This window comes from Ursus arctos, unplaced genomic scaffold (genome assembly GCF_023065955.2).
Source record: "Ursus arctos isolate Adak ecotype North America unplaced genomic scaffold, UrsArc2.0 scaffold_3, whole genome shotgun sequence".
NCBI lineage: Eukaryota > Metazoa > Chordata > Mammalia > Carnivora > Ursidae > Ursus > Ursus arctos.
In genome coordinates this window covers 72,924,676-72,939,559 of record NW_026622985.1, presented here as the reverse complement: position 1 = coordinate 72,939,559, position 14,884 = coordinate 72,924,676, and the positions used below count along the sequence as shown (strand labels likewise).

At 38.1% G+C, this 14,884-nt stretch overlaps 1 protein-coding gene across 1 annotated transcript; it reads right to left on the bottom strand.

Moving 5' to 3' along the window:
* Nucleotides 1-3,832: 3,832 nt before the first annotated feature.
* On the bottom strand, nucleotides 3,833-6,303 carry LOC130542081 (potassium voltage-gated channel subfamily D member 2). The gene has a single exon (XM_057304352.1). The coding sequence runs from the start codon at nucleotides 5,175-5,177 to the stop codon at nucleotides 4,059-4,061; it is 1,119 nt and encodes a 372-aa protein (XP_057160335.1). The 5' UTR covers nucleotides 5,178-6,303; the 3' UTR covers nucleotides 3,833-4,058.
* Between the last annotated feature and the right edge of the window lie 8,581 nt (nucleotides 6,304-14,884).

The following is a 14,884-nucleotide window of genomic DNA, read 5'->3' as shown; positions in this document are numbered from 1 at the left end:
TTTAGCACACTACAGATGAACTTTTTTCCTAGATTTGTTTAGAAATCAGAATATAATTTATGTAGTTAAAATCATAAAGTTGCATTTTATTTTATTTTATTTAAAGATTTTATTTATTTATTAGACAGAGGGAGAGAGAGCACAGCAGGGGGAGCAGCAGGCAGAGGGAGAGAGAGAAGCAGGCTTTCCACTGAGCGGGGAGCCGGATGCAGGGCTGGATCCCAGGACCCTGAGATCATGACCTGAGCCGAAGTCAGAGGCTTAACCGACTGAGCCACCCAGGTGCCCCATAAAGATGCATTTTAAACATAAACTTTTCAGAAATGCCACATAGTAGCTTTCTTTCCCATTCTGAAAACTTTGATAAAAAAACAACTCTGTTTTAAAATTAATGAAGTGGTGGACCACAGAAATTGTACTTCTTAAGTTCTTAAGTTTTATGTTATGAGTAATACAACCTCTGTTTTTAAAACAAGGGTCTAAACGGTTAGTAATTGTGACCAAAAATGCACATGTTGCCTAGCATACAAGTTCCACAAATCATTTAACGTGCCACCTGGTACTGCTTCTAACTCACAAGTCATGAACCTGAGGTACAATGGTAAACGTTAAATATTTTTTACAAAATCATTTTTGATTATTGATAAACATTTGAAAACTTCCTAAATTTGGTACCATTTGAGTACTACCACCTGAATGAAAAATAACAACTGGATGCTATGTGCCAAAGGTCATTAGGACAAAAGAGGAATTACAGGTTCTCTTCCTCCCAAGGCTGTTAAAGGAAGCAATTAAGAGTTTACATTATGGAAAGAAGGGAGGGGGGGGAGTAAAAGGGTACCAAAGGCCAGTGAAGGTCAATAAATATGCAGAGAAAGACAAAATGAAATGGAAGAACAGATATATATGGCTACTCAATCTAATCACCATTCTAAAAAATCTTTCACTTAGTTTTTAAAAATTGTGCTTTTAATGTTTTTCTTACTTTAATAGGAAATGGGTAGACTTTTAAATTATACTTCAAAGCATTGATTTTACTGGCAAATTAAATAATTAGTTATATAACAAGCATGGTTAAGTTATAGTATAGTGATATGTTTGAGATTTCAGGGAGCACAAAAATGATTAGATGAATACACAATAGTTCTAGATAGACCCGCTCATTTCTTTAGACCAAAACCCAACTGAACATTGTTTAAAAAGAACTGAGAGGTAGACAATTCTGCCAGTCCTGAATTACAAAGCTCTTGTCTTTTCTTCTCATGTAGACAATGTTTATATGAGCTAGGATTTCATTTTCACTTCTATTATCATTCATTGATGAATATTAGCTCTATTAAAAATAACAGCCAAGTAAAAAGGGCTCAGAAAGTGTAATGGGAAATTCTTGGTCATCTAGCAGACACAGCCTGATATTAACTCAAACTACTGCATACTTTCCAGAAAGTTTATAGCTGACACTCCAGCTTGTAGGCATAAAACCACAGTGAAAAAATAAATTCAGGCAATGGCTTTTGTTGAATATTTTCTGTTCTTAAATAAAGCTGTTGAGTCACAATGCAACCAAAGACACCAAAAAGGCAGGATTTTTAAAACAAAAATCTATTTCCCTAGGAAAATAAAATATATTGTAACTATATTTTGATGAGGAACTGAAGATGCCTTTCTAAGAAACTTCGCTATATTATAAAGCAAATACTTCCTTAAATGTTCATAGGCATTTTTCAATAAATGGATTGTATTTTGATTGCATCAACATTTCTACATCTTAAAAGTATGATTGCTTTTAATCATTTATTAGCTTAATTTCCTGAAAATTAAAATTTTCAACTTCAGTGAAACTTAAGTCTTAAAAGTAACTCCCAAGTTTTGAGAAAGTGTATACACTTAATTCTTCTAATCTACTTACATACAGAACATGCGAACTAAATCCGTTTTATAGATTTGACCTGGAAATTATGATTCACTTTTTTATCATTTCAAAAAGTAGATGCTTATAAGTATTTTATTTATACAGTAAAAAAATTATTAATAGCTAACACTTCCTCTTTTTCTTCCTGAAAGCAAAAAACAATTAAAAAAAAAATAAAGTCATTTCAGGAAACAAATCTTAAAATAATCATAAGTTCTCATGTCTAGAATAGAACTTCTAGCCAGATGAAATTAGTATCTCATCAACATTCATTATAATAATACCAATATTCATATACGTAGTATATGGTATTAAATGATTAATTTAATAAAATTTAATTTAAATGATTCACTGATACTTCATGAAAAACACTACCACAGACACCAAATTTTAAAGAATATATATTTCCTTTAAACGTTTCTTTCATTCCTCTTAAAACAGAGTTCTCTTTTTATTCATATGTATTTCTGATTTGAAATCCTGATAGTGATTTGCACTATCCAATCATCCCTAACAAAGATTTCAAATGACAAAAGGACAAGACAACCCAAAGCCACACACATATATAAAATTCTCTTTGATAAGAACTAAGCACCTATATTACACCTTCAAAATTTGTCACAAAACTACCAACAGGATAAAAAGGACATACAAGCAGTAGGATACGAATTTTCACTAATTCTTCTTCTTCTTTTTTTTTTTTTTTAATGCACCAGGTCTTAAAAAAATACGCGGGACTGAATCAAAATCACAAGTAGTGTACTTTAGTTCAGCATAATTAACTTAGCAAAAATTCTTCACATATGAAATATTCCATTAGTTGGCCATATGACAATATGAGAATTTCTGTTCAACACAATATGGCTAATACAACTAAGTTAACTTTAACCACATTGTCATTTAAAGAAGACAATTAAAGTAACCAGAAACAAAACTTTAAGAAGCAGCCTTGGGAATAACTTTTTCCTACAGCCATTACCAAACCATTATTGAACTGATTATGCAAGAAAAGCAGCATAAAGCTGATGAAAGGGCACTAACATCACTACTTGGCTTACCTAAGAACTCATAAAAGTAAAAAGCTGTAACCATTTTATTTTATTAGATCCTATAATATATAAATTGAGTTACTTTTCTGCAGTTTGATTAACACTAATCATTTCATACTTTCCCTTTTTTCTATCATCTTAAAAAAATCTTAATTCTAGCTTCATATTTATTTTTTGGAAAAAACATTCATTTGGGATATGTCCCTTCGGTTGCAAAACACCATTACCCCCAAATAGAAGAACACACAGAAGAATTCTAGAAGGAAATTAGAATGCACAAAATTCTATAATATAATTGGCCCCCCCGGTGACCATCAGTCTCACCAGATACCGCTCTATCTTCTATATGTATTTAATAGTCACAGGCCCATTGCCTGATGGGATCTGTAGTTTCTAAAAAAAAACTGTGTGAGTGATAGTCACTGACTTTTTTTTTGAAACTGTGAACCTATAGTCTTAAATATGTTGCAAATATCATTCTACTTCATTTTGTAGAGTTGATCAGTTTCAGCCCTGATATTCTAAAACTGTATATCCTATCAGCCAAAATGAAAATGCATATATAGGAATATGTACATATATATTATAAAATCCTTGGATAATGGTATCTATAATCCGTGTTTTATAATGTTGTAAAATAAGAATTACGGTTCTTAGTGGAAAAATGAATGCCAAAAGTATCTTTCTATATGAAAATAATACTTCAAATATACATGAAAATTTTTTATGTGAATACACTGGAACACTTTCTAAGCATCTCAATATATATTATGCATATTCATACCTTTATTTGGGCACCAATTTTGTGTTTTTCATTATCATATCTTTATGTATTGATATATATAGTATTATCTTTCCCATAGTCAGGAATTCTAAAATTTCTTTGTGTATTTATCACTTTCAGGCACCAATAGTCAACACTTACCAGCAAATCCCCTAAGTACTTCAATTGCCATATCATACCCATTTCACAGAGTTACTCAAAACCATTTAGATAATGCTTTCCTAAACCCATTTAGTAGTGAATTATATAACCTTATTGGGTCCACAATCACCTCACATCCATTCAACCTCCATCCCATTTCCCTTGATGGCACCTACCCTAGTGTAGTCATGGTGACGATCGTATACCAGAAGGCAGCAGGGATGCTGGTGAACTTGCTGGCTGAAGACCCCTTCTCTGCGTAGAACATGACTGTAGCAAAAATGATGATAGCCATGGTGAGCGAGAAGAGCAAGAAGCCCAATTCTGAGGCACAACTCTTCAGTGTGTACCCCAGGATGCGCAGGCCTTGAGAGTGGCGGGAAAACTTAAAGATCCGGAAGACCCGGAAGACTCGGAGCGTGACAAAGGCTCCGCTGACATCCTCATTGTCTGTCATCACCAGCCCAATGTAATAAGGCAGGATGGCCACCACGTCGATGATACTCATGACACTACGCACAAAACGGTAACGACTAGGTGCCGCAGCCAGGCGAAGCAAGTACTCAACTGTGAAGATCATGACGCAGGCTGTATCCAAGCAAAAGAAGGCCACTGCATACCGCTCCCCACAAGGCAGTTCTTTAATGTGCCCTGGGCTAGACCCGCATGGCACTGTTTCTACCACATTCGCGATGACTGAGACAGCAATGAAGAAACCTGTAACATAGTAGAACACCAGGGCCATTGTGCTGGTGTGCGGGTTCTCAAATGCCCGCCAGACCCTCTGCCGAGCAGTCATAGTGGGCAGCGTGCTCTCTCCGGTGTTGTCAGTATCCGCGTCGTCCTGCAGACGCTCCGCGTTCTCTCGCCTGCGGTCCTTGTACTCCTCATAACAGCAGTCGCCAATAATCTCTGGGATGAGGCCAAAGAAGGCCAATTCTTCATCATAAGCAGAGATGCACTCATGGCGAGGATAGTGGAGCTTCCCGGTGCGGTAGAAATTCAAAATATGGCGGAAGATGTCTGGGTCACGGTCAAAAAAATACTGCTGAGTTTCCGGATGGTAGAAAAAGTCCCTCTCAGAACTGCCCAGCAGAGTGTCTGGATAGCGTTCCAGGGTGTCCTGCCATGTCTGGAAACGTGTGCCACTCACATTGAGCACAATCAGAGCATCTTGAGTCCTTTTTCTCTCCTGCCTTGGGGGAGCTGGCATGGGCCCCGAGGCCACAGGCATCCACCCAATGGCTGCTGCCCTGGCAAAGGGCAGCCACGCTGCTACACCCGCCGCCATGGTTCCTTGAAGTAGAGGCAAGGAGGGTAATCGGGCCTCTACAATGGGGCAAAGTAGCCACAATCACTCACTTCCTCCCGTCAAACAAAATACCACTGAGAAACGTGGTCCGGAAGTATCACTCCTATTCCAAGGTAGGGCTCCTAGTGAACTCACAGTTCTCAGAAGGGCAAGTTTCCCTCAAACACAGGAATTTGTAGTAGTAAGAAAAAAAAAATTACAATGTCCTAACAATCACGCCCAGCAGAACCTAACCAAACCTCTTCCAGCAGTTGAACCAAGCCACTCCTGGCACAAAGAAGTACATAGGTGCTTCTAAATGCAGCAATTTCTTCAAACAGGTGTCTGATTTCTCCCCTGACACAGTCTGGATAATGTAGGGTCAGTATGCGTCGTGTAGGATAGAGAAAACGAAGGGCAGTCACTCAGTGGTATTCTTTTGATTAATCAGAGAACCCTTCCACCTTCCCTTTTAGCTCTTCGAAACCTTCCCTTTCCAAGTGGCCCTTCCCGCCAAAGGAGTCTCAAAAAGGCGACCTGTTGTAGCTTCGGAGATGCGGTCACAGCAGCTGCCCCATGTCTCTTTGGGAGTCCGGTCGCCGCCTCTACTCCTTGGGCCGTATTTGCAGAGATGGAGGTGCTGTGCGGTGGGCACGGTGGGGGGCGTTAATACAGATCCTCCTCCCCCACGTCTCCAAGCACCCCTTGTGTCTGCCAAAAGCGTTTGCCCAATCGCCCCTTCACTCTCTTCTCAAGTTCAGCTCAGGTGCAGTGTGACAGTTACAGAACCCGGGAGCTGGCAGCCGCCGCCGCCGCGGCGGCAGCAGCAGCATCTGCCTCCGCGCAGAACGCGCCTCGCTCGCGGTACATACCTGGCAAAGTGCGCGCCGGGGCTGAGTTGCATAGAGACTTTCTCCTCGCCGTGCACCCGGAAAGGGAAAAGCAGAGAAAGCAGCTCCCGAGCAGCCGAATCCGATGCGCCCAGAGAGCATAAATAAAGCTCAAGCGAGCTCTTCTTCCCCTTCCCCCATCCCTCTGTGCCTCCCTCCTCCTTTTCACCTTCCAAAAGCCAGGCGCAGGCGAGCCGAGCAGCAGCAACAAGTTCAAAAGGTGCGGGGGAGGCGAGAACGGAGGGGACTCGCTCTTGCCAACTTACTGCGCCGCCGCTGTCGCCGGGGCCCGAGCCGGGCGGTGCGGGGCTGCGGGGCTGCGGGGCTGCGGGGCGGCCGGGCGGGCGGCGGCGGCGTTGCGGCGGGGCCGGGGCCGGGGCCGGGGCCGGCACGGGCAAACGCCGGAGCTTAGAGGCAGGAGGCGCTCGGCAGCGCGGGGGCGCGGGAGGGCGGCTGGCTGCTTCCCCGCCAGTGGGTGGTCCTGCATCTCCCCCGGCTCCCCGCGCCGCTCTGCTCTTGCGATCAATAAATAAGGAGAAAATAAATAAATAACCACGCGCACGCCCCGCCACGCAGGTTATGAAAGGCGTCTCCTGCCTTTCCCTCGGCTTGACCTTTCTCCGCCCCCGCCCCCTCGGGCTCCTCTCGCTCCACCCCAGCCACCCACCAGCCCCGGCGCAAAATGTCACCGAGGGAGAGCATCCAGGTGGATCTGCCGGGGAGGAGAGCAGCCTGGATGAACAAAGAGAAGCTTCACGCGCTTGGCTGCGGTGGTTTGGTGGAGGAGAGGAGGAAGGGGACCGGTGCCTTGCTTCTGCCTCCCTGGGACCCGGTTCAAGGCGAGCGTGGGAAAAAAAAGGAAAAAGAGAGAGAGAAGCTGGGAAGGAGGGTGAGCGGAGCGGAACGCGCAGGAATTGGTTGTCTTCTGGGGGCTACTGGGTAGCAAGACCTGCAGAGCCCCGCGGCAGAATTTTTAGTGCTTTTCCCTCTTTTTCTTTCTCTTTTTATTTGTTCAAACCAGATGTGAACGTTGCAGGAACTAATATGTCATCTATCCAACTTGCCGAAAAGTCAGACAGTCCCCTCGGTCTAGGTCTTGCCACAACTCCGTTTCTCGTCCTTTGAGAATGACAGGAAGGATTTAGAACCCTTTTCTAAATGTCAGCGTCAAGGGACGTGAGTCTCTGCGAGTGTGCGTCCCCTTCCTTCTCTCTGAGCATCTCTGCGCATCTCTAAAATAGTTAAAGTAGTTAAAGGTGTCCGTGTGAGGGGTAAGTGATGGGGTGAGAGACTAAGAAATTGTCGTGGCCAACCGTTTTGTTTTTTGTGTACCCCGCCCCCCCGACCCCCGCGTCATTAGGAATCTTCCTTAAAACCAAACATATACCACTTATAACCACTAGATGGCGTGAATGGAGAGAAGTTAAATTTACACCTAAGGTTTGGATGCTTTGGAAAGGTGAAGGATCAAAATGAACTGACCCCAAAGAAGATCAGACCACATAAACATCCTCAATCCCCCACTCTCTATCCACCTTTTTAGTATTTATGTGAGATACACTACTCAGGCTTGAGTCTTCATTTCCATGGCCATGGGAGATGAGGAGAGTTTCCTATTGAAATGCCTTTGAAAATTAAATTCCGATTACTGAATAATAGTGATAATAAAGGTGTTTAAAAATAGTGAGTCTTCATCTATATTGATTAAGGGGGGGAAGTCTAGTTTTTATCTAAAAGTTACCTTTTCAAGGCTTACTTTGTTCTTAGTTTGAAAAGTAAGTAGCCTGTGATGTATAGTCTTGAATTGACTTTAAAGCCCTAGAGATCTTAGGCAGGATGTGTTAACCTTAAAAATCTGAAATGGAATACCTCAAGAAAAGGATACTAACAAGAAATAGAGTATACAGAAACTCACCAGAGAAGGAGAAAAACAAACTTTCTAATGTGCAGGATTTTTTGTAGAGATGGAAAGATATTTTTTGTTTACTTGTTTACTGGTGTAGAGGTTTAGGGAATCCCATGTTAGTAGTTAATGAAGTCAGAGCTAATGCACCATGAAAGTTTGGAAACACAGAACCAAAAACACCTGCTGTTTATCTGTTGCGATGAGTTGCAGTGAAAGATGCTTAACAAATCTATTTAGCTTGCATACACGAAAAAAATGTTAACTGAAAAATAAAGAGGGGACTATTTAACAATTACTGCAAGAAAATTAGCCCCTCCCTAATTCAGAAAATAAGGTGTCAGCCTGATATTCTCTCCAGAGAATGGAGAGCCCTGAATATTCAATAGATGCCAAACTGGCATGACCTCCCATAAAGACTGGGCAGGTGACCTAAATAGATCCTTTAAAACTTCCCTGCAGGAAACGGAACACTTACAAATATAAACATAGATGTTTAACTCTACAAAAACCCTTAAATAAGCAAGAATAGAAAATCCACAATTTTTTAAGAGGACTTTGAGATCTGTTCTCCCCCACTCTCCACAAGCTTCTTGATACAACAGAAAGAATGTGGGCTTAGAAGCTAAACCCATCTAGATTCAGATTCTAGCCCAAGAAATTACTCATAGGCTTTGTTTCATCTGGCAAATTACTTAACTTTTGTTTAGAAGTTGGAGATAATAAAAGTTAACTTTTTAAGCCTATTGTGAGGATTAAACAGGATAATACTTCTGAACACCAAGGTAGAACTTGATACAACCTAAATGGTACTCAATATCAATTCCTTTTTACTTTAATGCCTAATGGAAATGCAAATTATTTTATCCACCCTGTATTTGAAATTCCCACAGGTTTACTCTTACACCTGAGTTCAAAATTTCCCTCGTTGTGATATACCAGTGACTCTGATATTTCACCTATTCATTCATGCATTGAAATGCTGTATGCAGAGTATGTATCCAAATCCAGCAGAACATTCTCACTCTGTTTCTCTTGCCCAGGGATTCCTGTTCTTCGTTCTTGTATTCTCATTTTATATACTCTGCTTGGCTGATGGAAAATAAACTTAGCAAGATCAAAACTGAATTCATCACTTCTCTTCCTCATCTACTCAGTTTTCTCTCCTAATGAATAAAGCCCAAGGGAGAAACCTCATGGTCATTCACGGACCATGTCCCGTTCTTCACCACTTCCCAGCACCCCTGCCCCCAAACACACACACTCATCCAATGATCCAATAAGCTTATATATTCTACCCTCATTACCCATCTATCTTACACTGCACCTACAGTGATTTTTTAAAAACTATTTTGAGATAATTATAGATTCACATGCAACTGTGAGAAATAATCAATCCCTTACACCAATCACCTAGTTTCCCCCAAAGTTAACATTTTGCATATTACAGTACAATATCACAACCAGGAAACTGACATTGATGCAATCCACTGACATTCAGATTTTACTAGTTTCACATACACTAATTTTTGCATTCTAATTATCTCATGTATAGATTTATGTGCCCACCATCACAGTAAACATATAAAAGATTTCCATCATGAGGATCCCCTTTTATAGTCATAACTGTCTCCCTCTCTCCTCCCTTCCCTATCGCTTGTCAACCACTAATCTGTTCTCTTTATAGTTTATCAATTCATAAATATTATATAGAAGGAATCATGCAATATAAACTTTTCAGATTGTCTTATTTTACTCAGTAGAATTAGTTGAGATCTATCCACATTGTTGAATGTATCAACAGTTCATTTCTTTTTATTGCTGACTAGTACCACGCTTTGATTAAGCATTCACCCACTAAAAGACATTTGGAGAGGTTCCAGTTTTGGCCTTTTATGAATAAAGCTGCTACGAACATTCATGTACAGGTTATTGTGTGAACATAAATTTTCATTTCTTTGAGATAAATACCCAAGAGCACAACTGCTGGGTTGTATGACAAGTGTATGTATAGTTTTGTGAGAAGCTGCAATAACCTTTTCCAGAGTAGCTGTATAACCTACCAGTAAACTATAAGTTATCTGGTTTCTCAGCATCCTTGCTGACATTTGGCATTATCACTATTTTTTGTTTTAGCCTTTCTGATAGTGTGTTGTGACATCTCATTGTGGTTTTAATTTGCATTTACCTAATGGCTAATTTTGTTGAACATATCTTTATGCACATATTTACCATCTGTAAAATGCATTTACATTTACATTACACCTGTAAAATGTATTTACATTCAGCAAAATGCATGTTCCTGTCTGCTCATTTTTTAATTGAATTGTTTGCTTTTTTATTGTTGACTTTTGAGAGCTCTTTATGTATTCTAAATAATGGTCCTTTGTCAGATATGTCCCTTGCAAATATTTTTTTCAAGTGTGTAGCTTGTCTTTTCATCCTCCTCCCAGGATTTTTTGCAAAGCAAAAGTTTTTCATTCTGATGAGGTCCAAATTGTCAATTTTCCTTTTTTGAATCATTGGGGTGGTGTCAAATCTAACAATGCTGTCTAGCCCTTTGTCCCAAAGATTTTGCCTGTTTTTTTTCCCCCTAAATATTTTATAGTTTTACATGTTGAATATAAGTCTGGATCTATTTTGAGTTATTTTTGTATAAGGTATGAGGTTTTGGTCAAGGTCCATTTTATTTTTTTGGCCTATGGATTTCCAGTTGCTTCAGCACCATTTGTTGAAAATCCTATCCCTCCTATATTGAATTGCTTTTGCACCTTTGTCAAAACTTAGTTGGGGATATTTTGGCAGTTTATTTTTAGGTTCTTTATTTTTTTTTCAGTGATAATTTCTATCTCCACACTAAAACCATGCTTTCTTGATTACTGAGGGGAAGCTCAACCCACCAAGTCGCCCAGGCGCCCTTCTATATACATTTTAGAATAAACATATCCATGTCTACAAAAAATCTTGCTGGGGTTTAAATAAACATTGCATTACACCTATAAATTAATTTGGGGAAATAGCATTGTTTACTATGCTGAGTCTTTTCAATCCATGATCACTGAATGTCTCTCCATTTATTTAGCTCTTTTTTTTTCTTTTTTTGCAATTTTCAGGATACAAATCCCATATATATTTTGTTAGGTATATACTAAGTATTTCATTTTATTTGGAGAAATTATAAATATATAGTATTGTGTGTTTTTTTAAATCTTGGTTTCTATATGTTCATTGTTAGTATACAGAAATACAATTGGGTTTTGTGTATTGATCATGCACCTGCAATTTTGTTGAACCTCCTTATTAATTCTTGGGTTATCTATGTAGACAATCATGTCAGTTTTATTTCTTCTTTTGCAATATATATGCCTTTTATTTAGAGTATGTTTTTTAAAAATGTACTTATAATCACATCACTACCCCTTTTGATAGTCTTACATCTTTTTCAGAAATCACTCCTCAGCAGAGAATATAGAACCCTTCAGGAACGCTATTTCCTCTACCCTTGAAGCCTCATCTCATGCTGTCTTAATATTAGCTTACTTCACTGTCTTGTTCAACTGTTTTTAGTTTGCAGAATTTCGTGTGTTTTGTCTTGACTTCGGGGTCTTGGTTCACACATCTCTTTCTCATAGCTCTCAAGTACTGAGCTTGAGTCACACAATCTCTAGGAACCACTGCCTAACCGCTTCTAAATTACATTCATTTCACGTGCTCCATCAGAGACTGTAATAGCTTAGAAGAGATGTGCGTGTCTCCTTCCTTTTCTTAGCCAATGGACTATAACCTCTTTGAAAGAAGGCAGTGGTCTTTTATCTCTGTATCCTCAGGATCTGCCATTGTACTTGACACATAGTAGAAATAAAGTGCATATTTGTTATTTGTTAAAGGACTGGATGCTCTTATTAGATAGTCAATATTCACTTTTTCCCCATTATAGATTATTATTGTTACTCTCCAAAAGATTCAGAGTATCAAACTGATTTTTCTACCAAGATGTACAATGGAAAACAAATTACCTTAACAATGAGACAAATGATCCACATTTGTATTCCTGTGTAAAAAGTGCCTTCTTGATATACTCACTATAGTTGGTTCTCAAAAAAGTCTTTTGATGTGTTATTCTTATGTTTATTTTATCCAAAAGGAAACAAAGCTCAAGAAAGCTAAATGATTTTCCAAGATTATATCGTATGACTGAGTGTAGAAGCTGACTCATTCCCAGGCCTTCTGACTCTAAATCACATATCCTTTTAGGTCTACAAACACACCAATATCTGCAATAGCAAAGTCTCTTTGTCAATTTGTTGTTGTTTCCCATACTGATGATGAATCTGCAGACAGGTGCATACTATATTATTCCTCCCCGATGGCACGTCTCTAAGAGTCTCTGGCCAGGGCAGGAAATCAGTCTGTGGTCATGGAAGGGGAGTACTGCATCTGTTCATTCCATATTTTAACCAATTATGCTAACTGCCCAGAGTGATAAACAATTTTAATATCTCAATTAGATAGTTCACATAAGACAGTTTTAGTATTTCTGATTACATTCTTAGCACCTCTTCCAAGACAACTCTAAGAGTCTGTATTAGGTATTTTATTTTGTTTTTATCTATTTTTTAAAAATTTAGATGTAATTGACATGTAACACTGTATTGAGGTGTATAGAATAATGATTTGATATATGTAAATATTGCTAAATGATTACTATAATAAATTTAGTTAAAACCCATCACCACACAGATCAATTTTTTTTTCTTGTGATGAGAATTTTAAGATCTACTTTCTTAATAATACTGAATTGTATATTTGAAAGACACTAACTACAGTCATCGCCCTGTGCATTACATCCCAGTAATTTATATATCTCATAACGGGAAGTCTGTATCTTTTGAAAACTTTCACCTATTTCCTAATAACCCTGTATTAGGTTTTTTTTTTTAAAACATAGTACCATCTTTATTAAAGAAACAAAATCCTACATTAAGAAAGAATTCCATCAACTTATAAAACGAACAAAACTTTTTAGCCAGGAATTAAAATGATATGCATTAAATCTTGAATAACGTTCTAGCAATTTTTTTGAAAAATATTTGTTCATACTGTTAAATATCAAGAAAAAAATCAACGTTTTTAACCTAAAATATCTGATCGCAAATTGTAAACAGAGAAATATATAATTTATTTTTATTCACTTTCTAGGTTTCATATGATTTTGTGTTTCACAAATGTACTTTATCCAAAGGTAATTTTGGTTTGGTTTGGATCCTCTGTTCATAGAAGTACACAAGCTGTCTTTTTTTTTTTTTTTTTAATTTATTTTGTTCCCTGGGAAAATAAAAATAAAATCTGACATACTAGTAAGGTATGGAGGGCATGAGAAAGTGACGGCATAGGTAAGGCTAGTTAAATGCTTAAAACATACTTGAGATTTCAAATACCTCACCGTATTCCTGGAATATGGTCATCAGGGAAAGGGCGATGACCCGTGTCTTTTTTTGGACTACTATTAAAAAGATAGGTTGGCAACCTATGCTTAACTTCTTTTTTAACTTCTTTTTTTCCATTTATTAATACTGCAAAGTCCTTTTCAAAGTCCTCTTCAAAGGATCTTTCCCTTTTTAAGTTTCAGACCTTGAACATCTTCTATTAAAAATAACCCATTTTCAGGGACTTTATTCCTCATATAAAGAACATCTTAAATATATTTTATATAATGAAATGGACTTGACTTTCCAGGTTCTCACAATGCTGGGACTGTATCACATTCTATGTGTTTGAACTCAGTCAGCTAACACATTTTGTAAATAGATGTACAAAATCTAGCCATCATGTTATGGCTTTAATTCTGCCTCATGGGATGGCTGTCATCATGAAGAAGCATAGTCGTTGTTTTTAATACAAATATATTTTTGTTGTGAAAATTTTCATGAAATTACAGATGGTGATACACATGTTGTTCCTATGCTCTAGAAACGCAGGGCACAAATTAGAGGGGAAAACCAGTTTTTAACACATTGTTATCATCAGTCACTTAACAATGTGCAAAAGCACCACCTTGCACATTAGCATCCAAGCTATTCAAGATCAAGTGCCCGCAGGGAGCTTGACACCAGGAATGAAAAGAAGAGAACGTAGAAATCTCTCTTAATCCAAAAGTAACCTTACTTGTGAGTTTCATTTCAAGATATTTTCCCTAAATGTTTTATCCCGAGAAACCATTTCTTTGTTAGGGATGGAAAAAGAGGGAAGATAAGAGGGAACATAGAAATTTGCTTCTTGGACTCATTATCATATTTATAGCTTTGGGATTAATTGCTATGGAATAATCCCAGTGCCATAAACTGAGAATTGTGACTACAAACAGGAAAGAAGCAACGAGAGTTCCAAAGAAATAAAAGCCTTCTTTCTCTAAAACTGGAGAAAAGTAAATTCTTGCGTATGTTACTAATGTTGGCAAAGAAGATAAATGACTCCAAATAGTTTATGGCCGTTGAAAATCTTGAAGAAGTCTATAAAGGTTTCATCATTTAAGAAGCCACATTCTGTGAGAAAATTGGCAATTAATTTGCTTGTTTACTTTCTTTAAAACTGCTTGATATGCTCTAGCAAGCCACTTTGATACACAAGTATATTTGCTTCATTATTTCTATACATAATTATGTAGTGGGCTTTAATAAATCACTCAAAATAGGAGAGTGTAAAAAAAAGCAGAACAACGCAATACTTCAAAATATTTGATTAGTAGAAGATCCCTGCATTACCCCACTTCTAGAAATTGATATTATGTAAATCTTGCTTGTTTACAATTTAACCTGTCCTGGATTTTAATTTAAATAAAGAAAATTATTTAATAGAGGGTTATTAAACAGGTTTTACATTGCAGCTGTTTCAGTCCCTCAGGTAATACTTATTGA

Excerpts from the sequence above, each read along its gene's own strand:
- LOC130542081 (XM_057304352.1), bottom strand. The coding sequence starts at position 5,177 with ATGGCGGCGGGTGTAGCAGCGTGGCTGCCCTTTGCCAGGGCAGCAGCC.